Genomic DNA, 26700 nt, shown 5'->3' on the forward strand with positions numbered 1-26700 from the left:
CCGGGCTTCGCGCCATGACATCAGCCCTGGTGTGGTGCAGTGTGCAAAGCCCACTGGTTGGCGTGGCCCGGGACACGCCTTCCCCGGAGCGGAACAAAACGGGGCGCGGGCCGGGCGCACCCAGTCGCCGCTTCCGAGAGCGTTCCCGCCCGCGCCCGCCGCGCAGCCAGCTGCCAGGTGAGTGCGCCCCGGGGCCGCGCGTGCCCGGCCCCTCCGTGCTCCCCCCCGGCCCGGCGCGGCACCCCCGCGGCGCCTGCCCGACTTCCCCGGCCGCCGGGCACGACTGGGGCGCTGCGGGGCGCTGGAAGGAAAAGCGGTGCGGCCAGGCGGCCGTCCCGGGCCGCGGGAGTGGGACAGGCGGCCGCACTTAGCCGGAGCGGCGCTCCCGGCTCGGGGCGTCCTGGCACGAAGGGCTCCTGCGTGCGCCTGACCGGGGGTGGCCCGGCTCCCCCACCGCCTGCAGGTCTGGCAGCGGAACAATCCGCGATTCTGCGCGCCACTGACGCTCATTGTACGCAGGGGGATGAGGGCATCCGTGCCACCCCCTCCCTCACCCTCCTGCACCGGGAGGAGAATGTGCCCGCGGGTGGGGTGGGGAAACATCTGGATGCAGGGCCCAGCCTGGGGCCTCTGTGCCCTGAGCGCAGGTGTCAGTTTTCACTCTTCCTCGAGAACCAGATGGAACAACACTTCACCTGCCCCCACCCACAAGTCTAGGTGCTAGGTGGGGACGATTATGCTCCCCGCTCCCGTCAGTGTTTGGTGGCCTCAGTCTTTGAAGGCTGGGGAGCAAGAAAGGAGCTGGTGTTGGGCAAATTTAAAGTGGCAATAGGTTACGCCACGAACAACCTCGGAGGCAGGTGTCCTATCCACTCACACAGGCTGGGGAGTATCCTGCAGGCTCTTGGTCCCTGCGCTGTTGTGAGCTAACCAGGACCTGGGTCTAGGCTGGGGGCAGTAGCCTGGGCTTGGCCCCTCCCTAGCGGCCTGGGCTCCAGCCACCCACCCCCCTGCTCCATGGGGGTGAACGAGCCCGCAGGGCCTTCCCTCCCTTGGAGGGCTCTGCATTGGGATCCAGTTGCAGTGGCACTGAGGAGATCCATTGGGCGCCGGTAGAAAGCGTGTCATGAAGAGGCAGCTGGGAATCTCCATGAGAGATTGCTTGGAAGGCAGCCTGGCTCAGTCTTGACAGTTGGATCTGCCACTGAATAGACTGGTGACCTTGGACTAGTGAAGTAACTTCTCGGTGCTCAGTTTCCTTTGGGGATGGCGCTTTGGGGATGTATTGCACAGACGTGAAACACAGCAGGGCTCAATGACTGTCTTCTCTCTTGTCCTCCCCCTTCCTTCCCAGAAGCTGAGGAGGCTGCACGTGCTGGCCGTGTCTCAGGCATCTCAGAGTGCAGGTTGGGGGCTTCTCCTGGGATTTGGGGACAGGGGTGCTGAGCTTCCCTAGCTCTCACTCAATAGGTGCCTCCTGATTCTCTAGCCAGGCTCTGACTCAGGAGCCCAGGGTCATCTCCTTCAAGAGAGGCGGTGCTCAGCCCTCGACTGCTCTCAGGCAGTTGTCATCCCATCATTGCTGAGGGCAGCCTTGCACGGCTCACAGCTTCCCAGGGAACGACGCTTTGCCTCAGAGAGGATATCCGGGGTGGGGACAGTTAGACCAGGAAGGAAGTTTATCCTGCAGAGGGTGTGGTGTAGCCTGCACGAGGGGGAGGGGGACACGGCCCAGTACGGAGGGTCTTGGGGGGACGGGATGCAGGGGCGAAGCTCAAGAACAGGCCCGCCAGCTCTGCAGCCAGGTTGCTAATAAAGTGTGGAAAATGGGTGCCACAGCTTTTGGCCTCTGGTCTGCCCCAGTACCTTTCTTCCTGGCCCGAGTGTTTCCTTTTTGAATTGTAAACATCTGCCTCTGGAGCCCGCCAGTCCTCCCTGGAACAGAGTGGTGGCCTGGGAGTGTAGCGTTGACATGTGGAGGGTGGTCAGCAAACATTTGGTGAATGAAAGGGGTAGATACGGGCTTTTAGCTGAGTGGCCCTACTGGACACTCATAAACCTTGCAAATAGTTTTTCCCTGTAAGTAGTACTGAGAACCAGGTGAGGGGGAAAAAAGAGTTTTTATTGACTGTGGACCTCCTGGTGGGGAGAGGAAACTGGGAAGGCTTTTGCGATAGACTGCCGAAGTTTTAAATATTCATGGAAACCCATCTTATGGTGAAAAGTGGGTTTGCTTGAGGACTGAAGAGTCCTGCATTACACATTTTGAGGTGCCAGTGAGGTCTTCTAAACAAAGAGTTGCCAGGGAAAACAAAAGGACCTTTTCTCCAAGTCAACCATCTGCCATTACTTGGGCATATTGGCAAATACCTAGAGAGTCACAAAACTGAACAGTAAGTGTTAGAGTTGGCCTTCCCTTAAGGTAATCATAAGCAGATACTGCACTTACCATGCACCAGAGATGGGCCTAAATCCTTCACGTGTATCATCTAGAACAATCTATGAACAGTCTAATGCTCCCCATTGTACAGATGAAGAAACTGAAGCTCAGGGTGATAAGGAACTTGCCCAGTAGCGCAACTGGTCAGTCGTGGAGGCTCCATTCAAACATAGGCAAACTCCTTCCAAACCCATGCTCAGTGATTGTGTTATTATTTTTCTTTGCTCCTGTATATTTCCGATTTCTGGATCAGTTAGTAAAGAGCTATCTGCCATTTATGAAATACACTTTACAAAGTGCTTTGCTGAGGCTTATAAAGTACTTAAGGAAGACATGGCTTTGCTCTTGTGAACGTGGACAGAACTCGTGACCTCTAGGTTTCCACTCTGCTACATGGCCAGCGAGGAGAGACACCCCCGGATGTTAGGTCCCAGATCCTAGTGGGTATGCTTCCACCAGGTCTGATGCGTGCTTGAATTTCCAGGTCAGGTTTGCAGGAAAGAAAAGAAGCCTGGAAAAGAGACTGCTTGAGAAAACACACACACACACACACATACACACAGCAGCTAGCTGTGGGTAGGGAGGACGGGGAGAGGGGGTGCTAGGTACCAGAGGCTTTGCCTGTGGTTTCCAGTTGTCAGGAATTTCTCTGGTAATGACGTGGCTGGACTACGCAGCTCCTCAGGAATTTGTCTGACGTCGGCATTGAGTAATTCCCATGTATGGTAAAGTGTGTAAATACAGAGGCAGTTAGCATTTCCAGACTCTGGCATTTCCAGCGCTTCCCCAGGGCCAGAAGGCAGTGTCTGCCTCCTCAGTAGTGACAAAGGAGGAAGGAATAGGAGGTTTGCAACTGGAGCATAGGCTCAGCCCCAACCAGGCAAGCAGACCCTCCCTCTCCAGTGTGTTGGGGTTCTTTATGCGGGGATTGTGGTGGGGAGGGAGGGATGGAGCTTCCTGTGAAGTCAGCTGCAAACAACCTGTTTGTATGAGGTCTAAGTGCTAATTTGGTTTTGCTTTTTAAAAATCAATCCAGGAAACATCAGTCAGACCTTTTAGCATGGGACCATAAGTTGTTACCACTCTACATTGACATCATTCCAGAAAAAAACCAAAGAAGCTTGATCTGTTGAGTAGCCTGTGAGACCTTATTATAAGATAGGATTTCTCGTACTAGTTTTGAAATATTTTTTAAAAAATCGTAGACCCTCCCGCTCTTCTACCTTGGTTGACCTTCAGATGTCTGAACTCCCAAGGGTGGAGAGCTCTGCGGGAAAAGGCATTACGAGACAAGCAGGAGGGGACATAGCACCGTACTTGTCAGCTCACAATCATGCAAGGGCCATGGACATAGATGTGGAAAGAGAACACTCCTGCCACAGATTGAGGGCTGAGCTTGAGCGACAGTCAAGTTCTGGGGTACCATGGGGCCTGGAGTGATCATAGTGCAAAGATGCAGCTTAGCCATGCCATGGGCAGGGTTGTGAAGGAATCATGTAGTGGGCTGTGGGAAGCTGGGGACAAATTGGCATTTCTTTATTGACCATCCATCCCTCTCCCCATGACCATTACTTTCAGGGGAAGTCTATTTCCTGGGTTTTCATGTGTCACCTCTAACACATGGGTTCTGAACCCTGATCAGCAGGGCACCCCCTTCCCTCTGTCTCCTTGGCCGCTCTCTTAACGTGGGGGCGTAGAGGAAGAGGCTGAGCTGCAGGGTTGGATGGGATGACAGCCCTCCTGTGTACCTGGCCACGTACCACACAGCTCAGGTAATGTGAGCAGTGCATTTCTAACTAGACAAACACCTGACAGGTCTCTACCAGACCAAGTGGGTGGGGACCTGAGCCCTGAGCCCAGAAGTCGCTTTTTGACCCTAAGGAATAAGAGATTTTGGAATGGGAGAGATGGGATTTTTCCACTGGAGAAATAAAGACAAGGAATGGTTTGTCAAATCAGTGGTTTGACGAGACTTACCTTCAGGCACCTGTGGCCAGTAGTTAAGGATTATACGTCTCTGAAATGGTTCCTTCGGCTTGAAACATGATCACACTGAACCCATCACCTCATCCCGACTTTCATGACATTTGTGAACCTGAGGGCCTGTGCATTTCTCTCCTGCTATGTGAGCGGCCATCTTGAATCCCTCTTCTCAAGATTGAAATCTGGATACAGTTCTTTTTTTTTTTTTAAAGATTTTATTTTATTCATTTGAGAGAGAGAGAATGAAAGACAGAGAGCATGAGAGGGAGGAAAGTCAGAGGGAGAAGCAGACTCCCCGCTGAGCAAGGAGCCCGATGCGGGACTCGATCCAGGGACTCCTGGGTCATGACCTGAGCCGAAGGCAGTCGCTTAACCAACTGAGCCACCCAGGCGCCCCTGGATACAGTTCTTAATGGGACAACTAGATAGGAAGGTGTGGATAGCTTATCAGAAGAAGCCAATCCTTGGCTTCTGGCTTCCAGCTAGCCCTAAAGATCCTGACTTTTTTTTTTTTTTTTAAGATTTAATTAATTAATTTTAGCGGGGAGTGGGGGTGGGGCGAAGGAGAGGGATAGAAACTCAAGCAGATTCTTGCAGGGCTCCATCTCACAACACTGAGACCATGACCTGAGCCGAAACCAAGAGGCAGACGTTTCTAGCCATTCAGCAGAAAATTCAAGCCCTATTCTCTTTTGAGATTAGCAACGTGGTGAAGTAGACCAAACCAGAACACAGACAGCAATTGCCAATGGGAATGTAACTCTCTGAAACCCACCACGTGGAGAATATGATTACAGAAGATAGCAATGCTTCTTGAACACCAAGAGCAATACACAAAAGAACTTGATATAAAGACACAAGCCTCTGCTTGCCTCTCAAGTCGCCCGGTGGCGGGGGTGGGGGAGTGGGGGTGGGGGTGGGGAAGGGACTAAATCCCAAAGAAGGGCAAGTCGCTTGTCTTGTTTGCTGGGCTTACAGATGAGTCAGGAATTCATGGTCCCGATTTGGCATGTTATTTCTCAAGCCTTGCGCCTTCCAGATGTGGACTAGCTGGGAAGGACGGTCAACATCTGGCCCCACAGCTGGTGAGAAGCTTGCCGGGGCCAGCCCTGTCAGTGGTGATCAGCGGATCCGGCCTGGCATCGTGCCGTCACTTCCATACATTCTCATTGCCTCCTCAGAGTGGGGATCTGAGGGAACCAGTGTACGGGCCAACTTAGAGACTAGCAGACTGAAGCTCAGAGAAGAAAGGACGTTGCCCAAGGTCATTCAGCCAGGAATGGATGAATCCAGACCCACTTTCCTCACCACTGAACACTCCCACCTGAACTCGGACCTGGGGAACTTTCCTCCTCAGAGTCTCCCATGGGGTGTCGGACGGTCAGAACTTGAGATGAAGCCAGGTGTCCCTCTAAGTACTCCAGAAACTCTGAGAGACGGGTTTCCTTTTAAGGCAATCGGTTGCCTCCTGATAGCTAGCTAGAATGTGGCTGTTAGAAAGAAGGGGCTGAGCAGGAGGGTGGGGGTGGAGTGAAGAGCGCTCCCTGCCCCTTGTAGGGAAGGAGGTGGCCCGGGCTCCCTCCAGCTGAGACTCTTCCCCACAGGCAGGTCCCCTGGAGGGGTCCTCTTGTGGGCAGAGGGGATGGGGGGCCCATCCACGGGGGCAGCCTGGGACCCTTCCAGTCAGTGAACAGTCACTGTTTTTTATCCCAAGGTGCTGGAGCCCTTGTCCCTTCACTGGGCTCCTGAGAGGAGACCCCCAACGTCATGGCCAGGCTCGAAGGATGGCGCAGCCCAGAGGCATCCCAGGCAGATTTTCCTCACTGGCAGGTCCTTGGGTTTCACCCATTCTCTGCCCATGTTCCTGTTTCCCTGGGGCCCTGCTGGATGTGGGCCCCTGACATGGAGCCAGGGAGAACAAGGAGAGGCCTGTGTGGAGCTGTGGGTCTCCCCCAGGGGGAGAAAGGCTTTGTATCTGGGAACAAAACACTGCTTGGAACTGGCTCCCAACCACAGGGTTAGGGGAACTTTCCTCCCTTAGGGGTATTCCTAGGGGCACGGAGTGTGTCCCTACTAGTTCAGGTGGCTGGAAAGGGAGGGGAGAACCAAGCATTGGCATCTTCTCTGCCTACTGGGTGTAGGCACTCTTATATAGGATGGGGCGACAGACTGACAGTTGGAGTGACAGAGGGCCCAGAAGTGGCTAAACCCGAATCGGAATCCAGTTCTGTTCTTCTCTGAGCCTTGTTTTCCTTATCTGTAGGGTGGGCATATATTCCCCATGTCCAGGTGGGAAGAAAGGGATGATGTCCGTAACCTGGTGCAAAGCAGACATGCAGTCGATGGTAGTCTGTCAGTTGGGGTGCCCTGGCTGCAGGAGTCCCGGTCGTGATGCCTGGTCACCTCCTCAGAGGCAGAAGAGAACCTGAGTGGCTCCAGATGAACACGCCTATTTTTCCAGAAGCTTCCCAAACAGAGCTGCCCTCACACATCACTGCCTGTCCTTCAAGCCGCCCCCACAGGGGAACGGGATGGCCATGGTGGGCCCCTAGAGCTGGGCATGGGAGCGCATCCCCTGAGTCACCCAGTGGAGGGTTGCTGGGGTTCTGCTACACGAAGGGGGAGAAGGGGTGACACTGAGGCCGACAGCAATATACATCACTATTCTCACCGAACTGCCCCGCACAGCGTAGGGTTTTGCAGCCCTGAGCTCTTGTTCGACCAGGCAGCTGGCCCCTGGAATCTTCGGGGCAGAGTGGAGTGAGGGAATGAATGGTGGGATCGGGGATCTGGGAGTTCAGGCCCTGTGGGGGTTATCTGAGGAGGGCAGAGAGAAGTCACGTGCCCTTAGAGAAACCCTACCTGCGGGGGGCGTCAGTGATGTGCCTAAGCCTGAGGAGCTGTGGTCGTTACAGAACCTGCGGAGGGGAGAACTGGCCTTGCACAGTGGTCCGTGGCCGGTCTGGTCCCATGTGGGAGAGGATGATGGGCCCCAGCCCCAGCCGTCCGCCTCCTCGCAGCCTCTCCCAGCTCTGAGCACAGGCACTGACTGAGCACTCCCGGCATGCCAACGCCGCTCTGGGCATCCTGGGAGCGAACCCAGCGATTCAGTCACCAGCCCCGCTTATGGGTGAGGCAGGGTAACAGGAGACAGCGGGGAAAGGAAACTGTGCGGGGGAGAATCTCAAGGTGAGGGGTGTGGTTACTCTCAGGTAGCCGGGAGTCACTGATGGTTTTTGAGCAGGGGTGCCCTCCACAAAAAAGATCTAGCAGCTGCTAGTGGGGATGGAAGAGGAAGGAGATTCCAAAAGCAGCATGACCATAATTGCTGTCTCTCTGGGGATGCATTCAATTGTAAAGTAATGGGCTTAAACCCGTAGAGGGAATTTGTTGGTTTGTTTAACTGGAAAATTCAGAGATAGATTGACCTTTAGGTTTGGCTGAATTTGGTGCCGTGATGATGCATTGCAGACTTAGTTTCTTTTGTTTCTCAGCTCTGTCTTCCCTGCTGTCAGCTTCATCCCGGAACTGCCTGTCTCCCTCGGGACAACAATCTCAGAGCCCTCTCCTCACTGGGGGAAGAGGGACTTGTTTCCAGGAAGTTCTCTCAAAAGATCGGGATGCTTTTTCTTCCAGAGAGCCTAGAACTGCCTTCTCCTATCTTATTGGTCTGAAATATTTAGCTGGCCCATCTTTGAGCCAATAACCTTGGCTGCTTAGGTTAGGTCCAGGCCATGTGCCATGGCTGATAATCGGGTAGTTGCCAAGAAACAGGTGTATATGGCGTGGTGTCCTTTTCCAGGGGGCCGGCAAGGGATGGGCTGCATGAGGGAGAGGTGGGGAGGCTGGGGTAGGGTGGTGCGAAGAAGAATGGAGAGGAGAGAGTCTAAAGGGCTCAGCACTGGTTTCGGGGGTGGGTGGGTAAAAGGGAGCACACAGAAGGGTGCAGCTACGGGAGGGGGAAGAGCCCCTCGACAATCTCAGGAGTGGGATAATTCCTTTGTGATGGAGAGAATGGTTGTGGTACCATGAGCAAAAATGGAAAAGTCGAGAAAAAGAATAAGTTTGAGAAAAGGCAATGAGTTCAGGTCCGTCACGTTGAATCTGAGGAACTTGTGGACCATCCAGGTGGAGATGCTCACTGAAATTAGATGTGTGAGCCTGGGCTCAGGGGAGAGGCCAAGGCCAGAGGGGTATGGAAGTTCTTGACAGAAGGGGGCCAAGGTGGGACCCAAGGGAACCCCAGCTTTTCGGATATGGGAGCAAAGCAGAGGGAGTGAAAATGTGCTTGACAAAACCTTGCTGAAAATCCCCGTGATCGTTGTGATATTCGAGCCCCAGTGCCCGTGAAGAGCAGCACCACCCACACCACTTTCCCACGCGAAACCCTGCTTGTCAGCCCGCACTCACTGACTGTACACCTCTGCTGGGTCCTAGGCTCTGCTGAGATGCCCCGACACAGAACTTGGCCCTGGCTGTGGTTTTCAGTATGAGAGCATCCTTCGTTCATTCCTCAACTACTTCCTGATGGCCTGTAGGAACACCTGTATGCCAGGTGCTGAGCAGGGTGTGGGGACTCCATTGTGAACATGACCTAGACTTTCTTCTTGAGCTCAGGCCTGTGTCCACAGTCAGATGGGAAGCTCTCCAGCAGTGGAAACCATGTCTCCCTCTGTCCTTGACATTGATTCTAGCTGCAGCCACCAGGAAGGTGAGCTCTGGATAACACATCCCTGTTTTCAACATTTCCTGATACAGAAAACTGGTGAGTTTTCTCCTTAGGCTCCTTTGCGTCCTGAGGCAACAGACCCCTCTGGCAAGGTCCCCCTTCATTTCCAGCAGCCCGCATCATCCTATACTCACCACATCCTGAGCTACCTCATCCCCCGTCTTGTACCCACGGTCGCCTGTACCTTGCACAGGACCCCGCCCTCCGTGAACTTCTGTCATCTTCCTCCTTCAGTCACATGTCTGTTGAATGGAGGAGTGAAATGGGAGGAGAGACGCTGACCCCATCAGCCTGAGGGGGTGTCTGTTCTCCAAGTTTCCATGGCATGTACCTGCTGTGTTGGTGCATCAGTACCAACCTGGAGCACGGCCTCTCCCACAGTCTTGGACGCCTGCGTTAATAATAATTAGTGAATGCAGGGGCCCCTGGGTGGCTCAGTCGTTAAGCGTCTGCCTTCGGCTCAGGTCGTGATCCCGGGGTCCTGGGATCGAGTCCCGCATCAGGGTCCCTGCTCAGTGAGGAATCTTCTTCTCCTTCTGCCTCTCCCCCTTCTCGTTCTCTCTCTCTCACTCTCTCTCAAATAAATAAATAAAATCTTAAAAAAAATAAATACATAAATAAAATCTTTAAAAATAACAATAATTAGGGCGCCTGGGTGGCTCAGTTGGTTAAGCGACTGCCTTCGGCTCAGGTCATGATCCTGGAGTCCCGGGATCGAGTCCCGCATCGGGCTCCCTGCTCAGCGGCGAGTCTGCTTCTCCCTCTGACCCTCCTCCCTCTCATGCTCTCTGTCTCTCATTCTCTCTCTCTCGCAAATAAATAAATAAAATCTTTAAAAAAAAATAACAATAATTAGTGAATGCTAACTATAGGCCAGGCACCGTACCATGCCTTTGACATGCCAGACCTCATTTTATCCCCAGAAAAAAATCTTTGAAATAGCTTTGGTTTTTATCCTCATTTTACAGATGCAGAAATCTAGGTTTAGAAAGACAACTACCTTGCCCAAGGCACACAGAGCCAGTGAGTGGGGTTCAGAACTGGACCCAACCTGTCTGGTATCAAGACCTCAACTCAGAACCAATACCTAGAGCATCTCAAAGTTGGTCTCAGGCTGCCCGCTTTGGACTCACCTGGGGTGCTTATTAAAAATCCAGATTCCTGGGCGCCTGGGTGGCTCAGTTGGTTAAGCGACTGCCTTCGGCTCAGGTCATGATCCTGGAGTCCCGGGATCGAGTCCCGCATCGGGCTCCCTGCTCAGTGGAGAGCCTGCTTCTGCCTCTCTCTCTGCCTGCCTCTCTGCCTACTTGTGCTTTCTCTCTGTGTGTCAAATAAATAAATAAAATCTTAAAAAAAAAAAAAAAAATCCAGATTCCTGGGATGCCTGGGTGGCTCAGTCGGTTAAGCGTCTGCCTTCAGCTCAGGTCACGATCCCAGGGTCCTGGGATGCAACCCCGAGTGGGACCGAGCCCCACATCAGGCTCCCTGCTCAGCAGAGAGTCTCCTTCTTCTTCTACCCCTGCCCACTGCTCGCCCTGCTTGAGCTCTTTCTGTCAAATCGATAAATAAAATCTTTAAAAAATATCTAGATTCCTGTACTTCCCCTGGGGTCTGGGGTGGCGCTGGTCAATGTGATTTTGCAGAAGCCCCCCTGCACTCCCAAATTTTTTAAAAAGATTTTATCTATCTATTTGAGAGAGAGAGAATGAGCAGTGGGGAGGGGCAGAGGCAGAGAGAGAGAGAGAAGCAGACTCCCTACTGAGCAGGAAGCCTGATGCCAGGCTCCATCCCAGGACCTGGAGATCATGACCTGAGCCAAAGGCAGATGCTTCACAGACTGAGCCACCCAGGTGCCCCGTGCACTCCCGATTCTAATGGGCTCTAAGGCTGGAGAACTGTGCCCTGTGTGCCTACCCCTTCCCCCCCACCCCACCCCTCACTTAAAAAAATTTCTGCGTTTTTTTTTGGTGAGCTGTATCTTACATATAAAGGAGCATATAATACCTTCATGTATAGTTCAAAGAATAATTGTAAAGTGAGCCCCCATGGGACAACCACCCAGGTTAAGAAAAAATATTGTCAGCGCCTTAGCAGCCCCCTGGAGACCCCCACACAGCTCTGGGCCTTTCCCTGTCTTAGAGGTAACAAGTCTAAGATAATAGCTTGTGATCATCTTCCCTTGCTTTTTCTTTATAACTTTTCCACCCGTGGGTTCATCCCTTGACAATATGAATTTTGTCTGTGAACCTCCCACAGATGATCTGTGTTTTGTGAATTCTAGTGTATCTGCTCTTTTGGCTCAAACAGACCTTGGTGAGATTCATCCCTGTTGATGCACGTAGCAGAGGGTTCAATGTCTTGCTTCCACAGCCTCCTTTGGAGAGCCGGTATCTTATGCTTACTTATATTAGAGTGCCTGGCCCCGGGCTGAAAATACAGCAGTGGCTCAGTGACTGTCTGTTGCTGGCACTGGGGCAGGAAGCCCCCGAGTGGCAGTGTGAGAAGGACGTGGAGAACCATCAGGGGGAAGTGCCCAGCCAGGACTGGGGGCCCCCACAGGTGCCCTGCCTGCCCTCTTGCCATCCTCGGTCTGCCTGTGGTTCTCCCGTCACGGGCAGTCTGGGTCTCCAGCTCCCCGTAAAACTAATTCCCCTGTCTGGGTCCAGTTTCAGGATGCCGAACTGGGGAGGAGGCAAGAAATGTGGGGTGTGCCAGAAGACGGTTTACTTCGCGGAAGAGGTTCAATGCGAAGGCAGTAGCTTCCATAAATCCTGCTTCCTGTGCAGTGAGTATGCGCCCCGGGCCCTGCTGCTGTTGCCGTGGGGACTGGGACGGGGCCTGCCCCCACAGGCTGGGCCTGTCAACACCGCAGGGGACGGGCCCCATGGGATGTAAACAGCCTGACATTTGGCTGGAGCACAGCTGGGGAGGGAAGCACTTACAGGCCTCTTTGTTCCGCTCAGAAGCTGCTTTCTAAGGGGAAGAACTGGCCAGAGCTGGTGGGGGTGGCAGCCGCTCTGGGGCGGGGTGCCAAGCTTCCAGACTTGCTCAGGGAAACTTTCCACTCTGCTTTCTCTTTCTCTCCCTGCCACAATGCCATCATTTAAGAGGAAACCACTTTGGGCCCAAAGTTTTACCCAAATTTGGACCCAAATGATCCCTTGTTAAAAGGTGAGAGAGGTTGCAACTTTATGGGGACACTGAGCCTGGAGCAAGAGCTGGGTCCTCCCTTCTTCAGCCCCTCTGGGCCAGCCTGGTCACTTCCCTCACCTCCCATTTCCCACTTCCCCCACCTCCCAACAGCCTGGGATAAGAGGACGATGAGCAAACAGATCTTTGACATCCACCCCCAGTAACCTGGAGCTGGCTCGAATCACAAGCCCAGGTGAGCAGGAAACCGGGCAACAGACAGCAAGCAGCTGGGAGCCGTCAAGTGGCTCCAGGAGTCCTTGACCCCAACGGTGTTGTCAGAGCACCCAGGAAGTGGGGCCTCGAGGAGGCGCCCTGCCCCCCATTTCTAAATGATTTGGTTCACTGTGATCAGAACAGAGGGTCCTGGTCAGAGGAAGAGGAGTTTTCCATGAGGGCAGACAGAGTCGGAGGCAGGGGAATGTCTTAGTTAAGTCCTGGGTTTCTGGAGCCAGTCGGGCAGGGTTTGAATCTGAGTTCAGTTTTGGTTATCTGTGTGCTGATGGGCAAGTTACTCGGTTTCTCCCTGGTTGAGTCTTCTCACGATTACAGGGGAGCTAATAATACTTACCTCATGGGGTTGTTGTGAGAACAAACAGAAAGAAGCTTGGAAAACAAAGTACTTAACGCAACTGCAAATGTTTGATAAATGACAGACACTGCCCTGGACACACACACACACACACACACACGCACACACACACGTGCACGCGTGCTGCTGAGGGAGCTGCAGACAACATGGTGTGGTGACATAAAGGAGACCTCATAGCCCATCTGAGAGATCCAGGGAAGGGGGTCCCATCCATCCCGTATCACATGAAGCAAAGTTGGGAGTGTCCATGGCCGCTTTGTTCCTAGGTGATTCGTAATCCAGAGTAGGAACCAGATGGACCAAGGGCCACCTGGTTACTGGATGTTCACCAGATCTCTTCCGGGCCACCCAGCTGGGAGGCACCCAGCACAGGACAGCAGGGGCCCCCCACACCCTGTGCAGCCAGCTGGAGTGGCCACCCAAGGGCTGCATCTGATGAACAGGAGTAAATGAGCCCCAGTGGGGCCTTATTGGCCCGTAGCCCACAGAGGAGGCCGCAAACAGCAGCTTCTTGTTATCAGCAGTTCACTGCACTTAGGAATTTTCAAGCCGTTTATTTTTTCAGAGGGCTCAGCATTGGCAGGAAGAGGGTCTGGGCTGTGGGGTCTATAGGGCTTTGGTCTTTGCTCTCACATGTTGCTTAATCACTACAGAGGCAGCTGAGAGGCCTCGGTCCTGCTCGTGGAGGAGTAGCTATTGGTGGCGGTGGGGGGAAGGCAGGAATTCAGGGGGTGGCATAGGAAGAAGGGAGCAGGCCTGGGTCAGGGCGTGAAGGGGTGTGGAGGATTAGAAACAGCTGTGGAAAGTCAGTCTGGGGAGCAGGGCTGGGAGGGGGTGTTGTGAAAGTAACAGGCATAGGGAGCAGTCTCGGGTCGCGCTGGGGTCTCCGGGCCAGCACAGCTCCTGGGTATCTGAGCTTAGAGAGGTCCCGGCAACCAGGTATCCCCACAGCTTGCTGATTCCTGGTACCAGAACAGCACTGAGCACCCAGCAGGTTCTTGATGATTTGTTTATCAGTGGAAGGAGCATCGCTTCTCTCTTTCAGAGAAGTGGGTGATTAAGTGTCCAGCTTGAATTCAAGAATTCAGAATGACCCCGAGAATCAAAGGATGTTCCTTCCTAAGTTTCTTCTGAAGGCGCTTTCCTTCCTAAGGCTCACAGAGTATGGACCTGGGTGGGATTAGGGCCATAGTCCCCTTGCTGTCTGGACCTCTGACCATTCGGGTCCTTGGCTCTGGCTTCTAGTCAGTGTGGCACCTACATTCCCTTTCCTGAGGGCCTGGGACAGACAGGTGGAAGACAAGATGATGTAACAGAGTCAAGGAGAATGGCCTCTGCCCTGGGCTTGGCCTTTGACCTGGAAGCAGGAACAGAGAGGGCCTGAAGTCTACTCCGGTGGCCTCAGTAGGGGTGGCCACCTCCTGCTAACAGGCAGAAGAGCTCAGCTCTGCAGTTGGGGGCCTACCCTGAGGCTGCATGCCCTTCTCTGAGCTGTAGCCAACTCCCTCCTGGGCAGGTCAGGGTTGAACAGCCAGCCCTGTGGAAAAGTAGACCTGGTCTGGCCTAATGGTGGTTGACTGATGAAATTGCACTGTTTTCCAGGACCCCAGTGCACAGGGGAAGCTCAGAGAAGCCCTGCATGCCCTCTGACACCAGAATCTCCTCACCCACAGGCTGAAGTTTGTTGTCAGTTTTCACCCCCTTGGTCCCACAGGCTTGGCCTGCCTGAAAGGGACCTTTGGCAGTCAGAAAACAGCCAGGTCTGGAAATCAGGCTTGGTTCTGACCTGGTCCTGCTTCTGGCTAATTCTGTGAGCTTGAACTTCTTTGTGGGCCTTGGTTTTCCTTCCAGAGAGAATCCCTCTCTGTTTTGGGGTGGGGTGAGGGGGGCTCTGACCTCTCACCTGGGACTGCCTCTTGCCCATACTTCAAAATAGCATCAGAAGGCCTCACTGAGCCTGTGGCACCTGGAAGGACATTTTTCCAACAAATGCATAACTAACCATACCTAAGTCTTTTTTTTTTTTTTTATCTCAACATTATTTGGTAGAAATTTATTTAGGCCTTCATTCAAAATTCCCCTCAGCTGAGTCTTTGGTAGAGCCTCCAGGTGACCAGACTATCTTGCCTGGATGGAGGTAGAAGGGTGGAGGGCCTGGGTAAGGTGTTGAAGATGGGCCATGGTGGGCAGGAGGGCCAGGGGGAGAAAAAGCAGGGCAGAAACCGACAGGGTGGTCTTCACACCAGATCTGGAAGTCAGGGCTCTGTTGGCACTGCAGGGAGCCGCCTGGAGGTTAATGACTGGTAGGCCCTGCTGTCTCCTCTGGGCTGAGCTCTTGGGTCTCCTGCTGGCAAGATCACTCAAAAGAGCCCTCTGTTCCCCCAACTGTTCTTGTCTCTACTTTCTGCCTTCCCTCTGGTTTTGGAATTCCCAGTTCAACTTGGGTCTTACAGGAAGCAATTCCAGGCCAACTCCTGACTTCCCGCCCTAGAAGGGAATGTTGGAGCCCTTGGCCTGTTGTTCCCTCTCCCTCCTTGCCAGGAGCTAAGCCCCAGGGGACGTGGTGGGAAGTTCCATATTTGGGCTGCCCAGAACACTGGAATGGGGTGAGGATCTCAAGGGCAGGACTAGAGGGCCCTTATTTAGTCTGAAGTCTGCAACCTGGGGCTCAGGGTAAGAGAGGAGCTGGCGGAGGGCTAGACCCATTAAAGGCAAGAGGATGGCAAGTTGCACGGAGCTGAGCTGAGAGCCGTCTCAGGGGGAGGTGAGAGGCGTGGCTCCTCTAGTGGTTTCTGGAAGGCTCCCTCTTCAGAAGGACATGTTTGAGTCTATGGTCCAATTGGGCACACCCAATCTCCATAGTGAAGGAGTATCATAGAACCAAATTGGGACTGTAGGATAAGACATAAGCAGATAGAGTGAGGATGAGTCTCTTGAGAGAAGTAGGTGGGGGTTGGGAGCATATGATCTTTTGAGGCCTGGGCCTGTTCTTCCTCCTCCCTTGTGTCCTGGTGATACTAACTTTACATAATACTAATAAGAGTAGCCAACATTTATTATGCACCTACTGTATACAGGGTATTGTGCTAAGTACTTTACATGTAAGATCTTATTTAGTTCTCCCCACCACCTTTTGGGGTAGATATTATTGTCTGCATTTACAAAAGGAGACACCGAGGGGTGCCCGGCTGGCTCAGTTGGTAGAGCATGCAACTCTTGATCTTGGGATTGTGAGTTCAAGCTCCATGTTGGGTGTAGAGATTACTTAAAAAAAAAAAAAAAAAAAAATTAAAACAAACAAACAAAACCCCCGAAAAGAACCAAGTGGAGAGATGGAGGCTAGAAAGGGAAAATAACTTGCCCATCACACAGAAGTCACATAGCTGGAAAGAAAGAGAGTTGAGATTTGATTTTGGGCAGTCTGACTGCCATGACCCCAGGCTCCGACCATTTCACTCTGGATGGCTGGGCACAGGCCCCCTGACAGGCACAGGAAGGTATATGGGACTCACAGGCTTTCTGAAGCTCATCCCCTTCCAATTGCTGATACCCCAGGAATCAGGAGTTCTTCCGAGTCTGACCTCGGGTCTTCCTAAGACAAGCTGGTTCCTGAGATCAGAACCTCCAGATCTTGTTGTGATTAGCATATCCTGCATCTCACTTCAAGGCCCACCATGCTGGGTACTTAGTAAATATGAAACTTTTCTTTTCTTCTGGGTGCATCACTTCACCTGCGGCCCCGGCCCCCCCAGGCACGCATGGATTGTTTCTTCAGGAGTCCATTGCTGGAGGCAGGAAAACTTGGACTGTCTTCCTTTCTTTTTTCTTCTTTCCTGTTGGGATACATTGTCAAGAGCAGAGCGAAGGCCCTCAGCAGGTTTCCTGTGGCTTGGGGTCAGCCTAGGCTGTGGCCTCGGATGATCCCTGGTGTGCACCACAGCCTGGCGAGGGGTGAGGGTGGAGAGGAGAGAGGAAGGCACCCGTGGGCTCCTGCGAGAGGTGGCTCAGCCGGCTGGCATTCCTAGAATGAGGCCACGCAAATCCCCTCCCTCCCGGCTCCCAGCTCCCTGGCCATCTGACTTCCATTTTCACGCTGCTCCTGGAAGATCAGGATATTCTCTCTCAGAGCGCCCTGAGAGCTTTAGCGGCGGGGGTGGGTGGGGTGGGGTGTTGCAGTGAGCAAGCAGTTCCCCCCACTGCCAGCTCACCATGCTCCCTTCCCTCCCCAGTGGTCTGCAAGAAGAATCTGGACAGCACCACCGTGGCCGTTCACGGCGAGGAGATCTACTGCAAGTCCTGTTATGGCAAGAAGTATGGGCCCAAAGGCTATGGCTATGGGCAGGGTGCAGGCACGCTGAGCACCGACAAGGGGGAGTCTCTGGGCATCAAGCACGAGGAGTGAGTACGAGAGTCTCGCCACCCCCTTCCTTGAGGTCCCCCCCCCCCCGTGTCGCACACATTTGCAACCACTTCTGGTTCAGCCGTGGAAGGTTCAGAAAGCCATTGATCTCCAAGGAAGTCCTAGAGCCACCCACTGGGGGTCAGGACAACGAGAGTTGCTGAGGGGTTAGAGCGTGGAGGGACCCCAAGAATTACTTGGTCCAATGTCCTCTTTTCTCAGATGAGAAACCCCAGCCCAGGCTCAGTGGCCTGGCTGGGGGTCCCACAGGCGCAGAGCCAGGCTCAGAAGTAACAACACTGCCCCACCTGCCTCTTTCTCTCGCCATCTCTCACCCCTGCACTAAGGGGCAGCCATCTCCCTTCCTTGGAAATGCGGCAGGGTTCCACTGGCACCCACTGACCTCTGACCTGTTGAAACAGTGGCTATTGGCAGTCTGCCTGGCCAGCATCTTGACCTTGGGGGGAATGTACAGAAATGACAGATGAGTGAGCACATTTTAGCCAAGGTCATTGCCCCAGAGGGAATGATTTGTCAGCAGATTTCTCCTGGAAAGAATCTAATAGGCAGGCTGCAGGAATGGGGAACAGAGGAGGGCAATTCTTAGCAAATGAGCTGCTCACTGATGCCCGTGTTTTAACTCAGTGGTGGAGGGCAGTAGGATGCTTCGATGAAAACAGCATTGTGCTGAGCCTGGGTTTGTCCATCTGTAAAATGGGAGAGCACCCTGGAGGTCCTGGTTGGGAGAGCCGCCCCCTACTGATGTGAGATGAAGGTAGGGTCATGCCCACTCGGGACGAGCCCCACTAGTCTCACTGCACATCCTTGCCCACGCAGGGCCCCTGGCCATAGGCCCACCACCAACCCCAATGCCTCCAAGTTTGCACAGAAGATTGGCGGATCCGAGCGCTGCCCCCGATGTGGCCAGGCAGTCTTTGCGGCTGAGAAGGTGATTGGTGCCGGGAAGGTAAGGTGGCTTCTGGGAAGATGGGCTGGGGAGATGCCTTCTTGAAATGTGGGTTCTAGAACTTTGTAAGTCGGCCCTGGATCTGATCAAGGGAGCGTGAGCACTGGGCTTTAACTCCCTCCCTTCTAGGGAAGGAATAACCCTTCGTCCCTGTGTTGCTTGTCCCTGTGCCTTCCAGTCTGCAAGGACTGAGGAAGGCACACATAGGCTCCGGGGAGAGGTGGCTTGGCCAGCATTCTTATTCATGAGGATAACAGGCCCGCCATTGATGAAACTGATTATTAAATGCTTATGTGCAATTTATAGGGAGTTGTAAAGATCAATCTGATGGGTTTCAAAGGAGCTACAAGCCCCCTAAAAGCATATACAAAATTTTGTGTCTCTGGGAAGAAGATCCACAATTTTCATCAGATTTTCAAAAGGATTTGTGATCCCCAAAATGTTAAGAGCCACTGGAAAATCCACATACATTCCATATTGTAAGACCTGGATTCTGGGAAAGCATGTACATCCATGTACCCCCAGGGCAGAGATTTTCAAGGTTCAGGGCTGATCAGAGCCTCCTGGGAAGCTTTTGCAAACTATTTCTTTCTTTCTTTTTTTTTTTAAGATTTTATTTATTTGATGAGAGAGACACAGCGAGAGAGGGAACACAAGCAGGGGAGTGGGAGAGGGAGAAGCAGGCTTCCCGCAGAGCAGGGATCCCGATTCGGGGCTCGATCCCAGGACTCTGGGTTCATGACCTGAGCCGAAGGCAGACGCGTAACGACTGAGCCACCCAGGCGCCCCTTGCAAACTATTTCTGACTGCCATGTATGCCTTCCCCTGTGGACTCCCAACCCCAGAGCACAGTAAGAATCACTGTAGTGAGCCCCCATTCCAGTGAAACAATCCCACCTCCCAGAGAGCCTGCAGTGGAGAAGAGGCAGGAGAACTGGTAATCCACCAGACTAGTGGTCAGAGAATCATGGAAGAGGCATCCTCAGTCTATGGCCAGAGAGGCCCAGATGGAGGAGAGACTCGGCCAAGGTCACATAGCAAGCGTCTGGAACAGCTGAGCCAAGAGCCTGTCTGCAGCTCTTCTGGCTTTGGGTCTTGGCTTTCAAGTCTTTTCCACCGTGAGGAAGGGGGCCCAGGACCAATGCATGGGGAACTGACACTTAGGCCACATCATCTAGACCATAGCAGGCTCCAACCTTGACAGTCACGGTTGGAGATAGGTATTATTATCCCCATTTTACAGATGAAGAAACTGAGTGTCAGAGGCATTAAGTTAATTTGCCCAGATCTTCCAGCGAGGCAGTGGCTGGGCTAGGAGTCAAGCCCAGGTCCCTCTAACTCGGAAGTTCGTGCTCTTACCACTGTTAACTCTGCTTTGGGCCACTTAACCTCTTTGAACCCATTTCCACAGCTGTCATGAATCCTGGCACCATGATTAAGACCTTGGGCCCTAGAGGCGCCTGGGTGGCTCAGTTAGTGAGGCATACGACTCTTGGTTTCAGCTCAGGTCACGGTTTAGGAATCGTGGGATCAGCCTGCTTCGGTCCCTGCGCTCAGTGGGCAGTCTGCTTGGGATTCTCTCTCTCTCTCCTTCTGCCCCTTCCCCTGCTCACACTCTGTCTCAAATACACAAAATCTTCAAAATGACTGTAAAAAAAAAAACAAAAAAACCTTGGACCCTAGACAACCCTTAGTTTTGGCCACTTACTAGTTGTGTGACTTTGGGCAAATCATTTAACCTTTCTAAGCCTCCATCTGCATCTGTAAAGCGAAGCAAATGACAGTCCCATCATACAAAGTTGTTTTGCAGAATAAAGGAGATACTGCACATGGGGCCCCCAGCACAGCCCCCAGCGCAGCGCCCAGGGTGTGCTCAGGACACGTTGGCCATTGCTGTTACTGTTGGTGCTGTTGTTACTGTTACTGTGCACTTTGGGGGATTGCTGTGAGGTCAAAAGGAAGATTCTTGCCATGGATTAAATGATATGAAAACGGGAGATGTTAATCTTATTATGCAGTTGGTATCTCTTTCTGCTCATAGTGTCTCACTAGGAGAGTCGAAAGTTATAAAAGGGCGCCTGGGTGGCTCAGTTGGTTAAGCGACTGCCTTCGGCTCAGGTCATGATCCTGGAGTCCCGGGATCGAGTCCCGCATCGGGCTCCCTGCCCAGCGGGGAGTCTGCTTCTCCCTCTGACCCTCCCCCCTCTCATGTGCTTTCTCTCATTCTCTCTCTCTCAAATAAATAAATAAAATCTTTAAAAAAAAAAAAAAAAGCGACTGCCTTCGGCTCAGGTCATGATCCTGGAGTCGCTGGATCGAGTCCCACATCGGGCTCCCTGCTGGGCAGGGAGTCTGCTTCTCCTTCTGACCCTCCCCCCTCTCATGTGCTCTCTCTCTCAAATAAATAAATAAATAAATCTTTAAAAGAAAAAAAAAGAAAGTTATAAAAAATAGCTAAGAATCACTATGTCCATTACCTGGACAGGGTCTAAGTTAAGGCTGTAACTTTTGAGGGGTGGGTATAAGAGATGTTTGTGTTCAAACAGAAAAAGTCGGGAGAAGCTCCCACCTCTCTTTGGCCTTGGCCAGCAAAGAAATAATCGAGGAACAGGGATACGTTTGGGCGCTGAATGAGTGAGCAAAGGGATCCAGCTTATTTGGAGGGTGGGCAAGGCAACGTGAGGGGTGGGTGGCGGTCCGCATGCGCTTCAGCCCCGCTCGCTCGGGCCTGGAGAGCTGGTGTAGCAGCCCCCGCTCCCCAGAGGAGGAGGCGAAGGCTGGGTGGCTGCTGAGGTGCTGGGAGGGCCTGCCCATCTCAGCTCTCTGGACTCCGCTGTCTGCTGTCCCCGCTGTCCCCGAGGCCTGGGAGGAGGAGCCAGCATGCACAGGTCAGGCAGCCAGGAAATCTGAGGGGATCCAGCTTCCTTTCTCGTTCTCCAGCCCAGGCTGTGCTGAGGGAGCCTCTTTGACCTTAAAAGGCCTTGTTTTGTCCTGCCTGCGTGCTGCCTGCCCCTGGCTTTCCTGGTTTTGCAGAACTGTCTATACATCAGGGGCCTAGCGTGCTCAGCTGTTGCTAATGGGAGCAGGGTGCTGAGAGGTCTTCGTGTCCGTGCTGGCTCCCATCACTGTGTGCAAACCCCGGGCCTGCCTCTTCCCTGGCAGGCTCTTTGCAGGTTCCTCTTAGACCCACAAAGGACCTTCTGTGGCCCCTGGAGAAGCCGCACTCCTCAGGCCTTGCCCTGCTGAGTTCAGTGCACTTCACAGACCCCTTCTCCTTCCAGAGTAATACTCGATCTGATGGGCTCCGGGCCTCCTCTGGGCCAGGCCTGTGCCGGGCACGTTACATCGCTCATGCTGTCTAATCCTCTCAGCCAGCGAGCCAGGGAGATACCGCCAGCCCCCTTTCCAAGAGGGAGTGGCTTCCGGGCAAACAAGGAGCCCAGTGCTGGAACTTCAGGGGCCAGGCTGGCTCAGACGAATCCCAGTTGCAATAGCCTGCACCGTGGCTGGGCCCCATCCATGGGTGTGGATGTGCAGTTCTCACGACCATTCTGCAGGGTGGGCAGGGGGGTCTCCCGGAGGAGGAAACGGCGGAGGCTGTGCAGCTAGTAGGTGGCAGTTCCAGGACGGCCACAATGCTGATCCCCAGGCAGAATGGGTCTGGAGAAGGCTTGTGCATGCCTGTGGGGGAAACAGCTACGCTGGTGGCGATCCCGCCCCCTCGCCTGCCCTTTGTGGTGCACCTGGTGCCACTCACCGCCCAGCAACACTTCCTTGCAGATGACGTGAGGTCGTGTGTGGTCCGTGGCCTGCTTCCGCCACTGCCTGGCCCCATGGGCCACGTCCTCCCAGCAGGCCCAGCTGAGCAGACTTCGGAATTGTCTTGAACCCTTCCACTGTCATTATGTCAGGGGGAATGGGGCTGCGGGGTAGGGGACCCCCTCGTCCCTGGAGGCGGCATTAACTGTTTCCTTCCCTACACAGTCCTGGCATAAGTCCTGCTTCCGGTGTGCCAAGTGTGGTAAAGGCCTTGAGTCCACCACCCTGGCTGACAAGGACGGCGACATTTACTGCAAAGGTGGGTGGCTTCACTTCTAATGCAAGGGTCGAGAGGTCTGAGGGGGTAGGGGGCTAACCAGTTATGCCCTTGCTAAATGTAAACCCAATTCCTGGCCTCGGGGTCACTTCCAGAGCTTCCAGTGTGGCCCTTCACTTTACAGATGAGGAGACGAGCCCGGAGGGAAAAGTGACTTGGCCAGAATCATATGACAGATACGGGCAGGATGGGGCCAGGACCTGGGTTCCTAACTCCTAGTCGGATACCCTGACAGCAGATAGTGCTTCTCCTATAATTTCAGCAGTGGGGGAAATGGCTGTAATGTGGAGCCAAGAACTTCCGCACTTACCGGGGCTCGGGGTGCTACAGAGGTGAGGGGCGCTGGGTGGATTTTGCTGCTCTGGAGGCCTGGCCAGGTGCCCAGGGTGGAGGATCTGTGGTGGGAGGGCTGGGAGGTGGGGCCTGGGGGAGGAGGAGCCAGGCCTTACCCCTTCTCTCTTGGCAGGATGCTACGCGAAAAACTTCGGACCCAAGGGCTTTGGCTTTGGGCAAGGAGCTGGGGCTTTGGTCCACTCTGAGTGAGGCTGCCGCCGTCCACCGCACGCTGCCCACTCCTGTGCTTTTCATCGCCATTCCCTTCCCAGCAGCCTTGGCGACCTCCAGGATCCCTCCTCCCTCTCTCAGCCCTGCCACACATCACTAATGACTTGAACTTGGGCGTCTGGCTCCCTCTGGTTTGGAGTCTGCCTGAGATCCTACTCCTCTATGGGGCTCCCTCTGCCTGGGACCTGACACCATCACCAGCAGGAGACCTCAGTGTTTTAGTGCAGGTGGGACTGGGCCCTTCTCCCCACAACCCGCCCCATAGTCCTCTGTTCTTAGCCTGTTAGGCTGAGTGTCCGTCATCAACCTGCCAAGATCCCTGAGCCCACATCTTGGATTCCAGAGGAACAGTAGGCCCAGGGGAGAGGGAAGCAGGAACAAGATCGGGCAGAGGAAGCTGGTGGTTCATTGGATTCTCCTCTGCGGGTAAGAGGGTGGGCTTCTTGGTGTCCCTCCGAATAGGCCTGGGGAGTTCCAGCTCGGGAATTCACTGTGGATGCAGAAGGGCATACAGACAGGGTCATGGGCTATTGGAGCTACTTGCTTCTCTGAGCCTCTTGCCTCTGAGGCTCTGGAGACCCGGTGTCCTCCCCCTCGTGTCACCATTCCTCGGGGTGAGGAAAAGAACTCAGGTCTGAGGACCCAAAGTCAGGATGTGGTCTGACCTCCCCAGGCATCTAGTTCCTTGTTTGGCAGAGGCCCGAACACCTCCCAACACACACTTTCATTTATCAGTGGCCCAAATCTGAGGGTAAATAGCTCCGCCCCTAACCCCAGTCCCGAGGCTGTGTTGGTAGCTCCTCCCCGTCCCAGCACAGACCAGGCCGGTGCCCTATTCCCATCACTCCTGCTCGGCCCTCAGATGTGGAGGGAGGCACACACAGCCTCAGGCTTCATCTGGACACCCCTTCCCTATGTGCCCAGTCCTCAGCACCTGCCTGCCCACTCGGGGCCTTGCCCCTGCCACCCCACCCTTCTCCAGGAACCCTTCTCTGGCCTCTTCACCCCCCATCCCTTGCAGGCCCCAGGTCAGGAGCAGCAGGAGGAAGGGGAGGGGCTGGGTCTCGCTGCTCCCAGTGACTGAAAGGACAACACTGTATGGAGGAGTCATGTGGAGGGGCTGCAGGCCCGAGCTATGTTCAAGCTGACTTCTCATCTGGTCAATAAAGCCTAAATCTTAGAACAGAACTCTGGCGTCGTGTCTGTAAGAGTACAGCGAACCACAGGGCTGGGAGGGAACTTCATTGGAGGCATCAAATTAGCAGGAGGTTAGGTGGAAATAAATATGGTTTGTTCCTGTTTTTCTAAGGGCTGCTTACTTTCTAGTATCGGTTCTAACTGAACCGCACTGCCTGGAATGACCCAACCAGCCCAGTCCCGCTGCTTTGCCCTGTCTGGCAGCCCCCACTCCCACATCTGGGTGTGAAAGCTGTGTGGGCTTTGGCATTTGAGGGGCTCAGCAAGGCCCCAAAGCTGTGCTCAGAACTTCTTCCAGCTTGGAAAAGCCCAGAGTGGGAGGGGAACTCAGCCAGAGGAACTCTCATGTCACATCCAGAAAGTTTACTTCTGCCCAGGAGGGATGGCATGGAGGGGCCTAGCTCAGCATGCGGCGAGGTCCGGGCCCTGTCTTAGTCTATTCTGGCTGCTGTAACAAAATGCCATAGACTGGGTGGCTTATAAACAACAGAAATGTATTTCTCATATTTCTGGAGGCTGGGAAGTCCAAGATCAAGGCACCGGCAGATTTGGTGTCTGGTAAGGGCCTGCTTCCTGGTTCATAGCCAGCCATCTTTCTGCTGTGTCTTCACACGGCCCAAGAGACAAAGAAGCTCCCTGGAGCCTCTTTTATAAAGGCACCAATTCCATTCTTGAGGTCTTTGTCCTTACGGCCTCATCACCTCCTAGAAGCCCCACCTCCCAATGCCATCACATTGGGGATTAAGTTTCAACAGATAAATTTGGGGGGGACACAAATTCAGTCCATAGCATTCTGCCCCTGAGCCCCCAAATTCATGTCCTTTTCACAAGCAAAATACATCCATTCCATCCCAATCACCCCAAAAGTCTCACCTCATTCCAGCATCAACTTTAAGTCACCCCAAAGCCTCACTCATCGTCATCTACAGAAGATACGGGGGAGACTCCAAGTACGATTCATTGCAGGAAAATTTCCTCCCCAGCTATGGACCTGGGAAAAAACATGTTCTGTGTTTCTGAAATACAATGGTGGTGTTAGAGGATTTTTTTTCCCTTTATTGCCCGCGGTTCTTGGTCACACTGCTTCAAAGAATGAAGAGGAAGACCAGGTGAAGAGTGGCGGGCAGCAAAGCAGAGTTTATTGGGCGATAGTACGAAGCTCCCAAAGAGGGAGGGGGCCTGAGAAAGTTGCAGATTGGGCCTTTAGGTCTAGGGGGTTTTATGGCTCATTGGTGGGCTGTGTTAATCTGATTACCCCTTCTGGGCCTGTCACCCAATCAGGTTTTTATCACCTACCTATCACGTGGGAAAGGGTGGAGGGCTCCTTCCAGGGTGGTGTAAAATCCGTTTAAGGGTGGTTTCCTCTTGGGCGCCTGGGTGGCTCAGTTGGTTAAGCGACTGCCTTCTGCTCAGGTCGTGATCCTGGAGTCCCGGGATCGAGTCCCGCATCGGGCTCCCTGCTCGGCAGGGAGTCTGCTTCTCCCTCTGACCCTCCCCCCTCTCATGTGCTCTCTCTCTCTTTCTCTCAAATAAATAAATAAAATCTTTAAAAAAAAAAAAGGGTGGTTTCCTCTTAGGGCGGGATCCCCTCGTCCCTGCCTGTCTTTCTTCCCAACTATCCTCCATTAGTGGGACACACATAGGATAGACAGTTCCTTTTTTTTTTTTTTTTTTTAAGTAATCTCTACACCCAGCGTGGGGCTTGAATTTACAACCCCAAGATCAAGAGTTGCATGTTCTACGGACTGAGCCAGCCAGGTGCCTCAGATGACATTGCCATTCTAAAAGGGAAAAATAGGAGAGAAGAAAGGAATGATGGGTCCCAAGTAAGTGCAAAACCTAATGAAGCGGGCGCCTGGGTGGCTCAGTTGGTTAAGCGACTGCCTTCGGCTCAGGTCATGATCCTGGAGTCCCTGGATCGAGTCCCGCATCGGGCTCCCTGCTCGGCAGGGAGTCTGCTTCTCCCTCTGACCCTCCCCCCTCTCATGTGCTCTCTCTCATTCTCTCTCTCAAATAAATAAATAAAATCTTTAAAAACAAACAAACAAACAAACAAACAAAAACCTAATGAAGCAAATTCCATTAGACCTTAAAGCTTGAGAAGAATCCCCTGTCTTCTGGACCCACTGGGGAGGCAACATCACTCCCATGGCCCAGCAGGGAGCTGCCTATGCCCCAACTCTCTGCCAGGGCCCACCCCCGTGACGGCTCCTGGTGGCCCCATTGTTTAAAACCTAGGTGGAAGAAGCCATGGCCCCCAAGCCCCTGTACTCGGGGGTCTGTGAGGGAAATGGCAGCCTTAATGATCCCTGAATCACCTTCTGGGTCATTCTTCCATTGTCTTGAATAGCACTTGGCTTCCGTTGATATGGCTGTCCCGTACTAATCTTATCACAAAGTCACTTGGTCACACCCTTAATGTTTTCATTTCTTGCAATATGGATAGGCTGAGAATTTTCTTTTTTTTTTTTTTTTTAAGATTTTATTTATTTATTTGACACACAGAGAGAAAGCACAAGTAGGCAGAGAGGCAGGCAGAGAGAG

At 53.5% G+C, this 26700-nt stretch overlaps 1 protein-coding gene across 2 annotated transcripts; it reads left to right on the forward strand.

Moving 5' to 3' along the window:
• Nucleotides 1-95: 95 nt before the first annotated feature.
• Nucleotides 96-24147, forward strand: CSRP1 (cysteine and glycine rich protein 1). Of its 2 annotated transcripts, none has more exons than XM_035010344.1 (6): nt 96-177; nt 11819-11937; nt 17163-17331; nt 18170-18299; nt 22284-22377; nt 22862-24147. In XM_035010344.1, exons 2-6 carry the CDS (start codon nt 11826-11828, stop codon nt 22936-22938), a joined length of 582 nt encoding a protein of 193 aa, XP_034866235.1. In that variant the 5' UTR covers nt 96-177; nt 11819-11825; the 3' UTR covers nt 22939-24147. The 2 variants fall into 2 exon arrangements, with proteins under 2 accessions (XP_034866235.1, XP_034866236.1); XM_035010345.1 differs by lacking the exon at nt 96-177 and adding an exon at nt 1044-1406.
• The last annotated feature ends 2553 nt before the right edge of the window (nt 24148-26700 follow it).

Source organism: Mirounga leonina, unplaced genomic scaffold (assembly GCF_011800145.1).
Source record: "Mirounga leonina isolate KUSES-001 unplaced genomic scaffold, KU_Mleo_1.0 Mir_154, whole genome shotgun sequence".
Lineage (NCBI taxonomy): Eukaryota > Metazoa > Chordata > Mammalia > Carnivora > Phocidae > Mirounga > Mirounga leonina.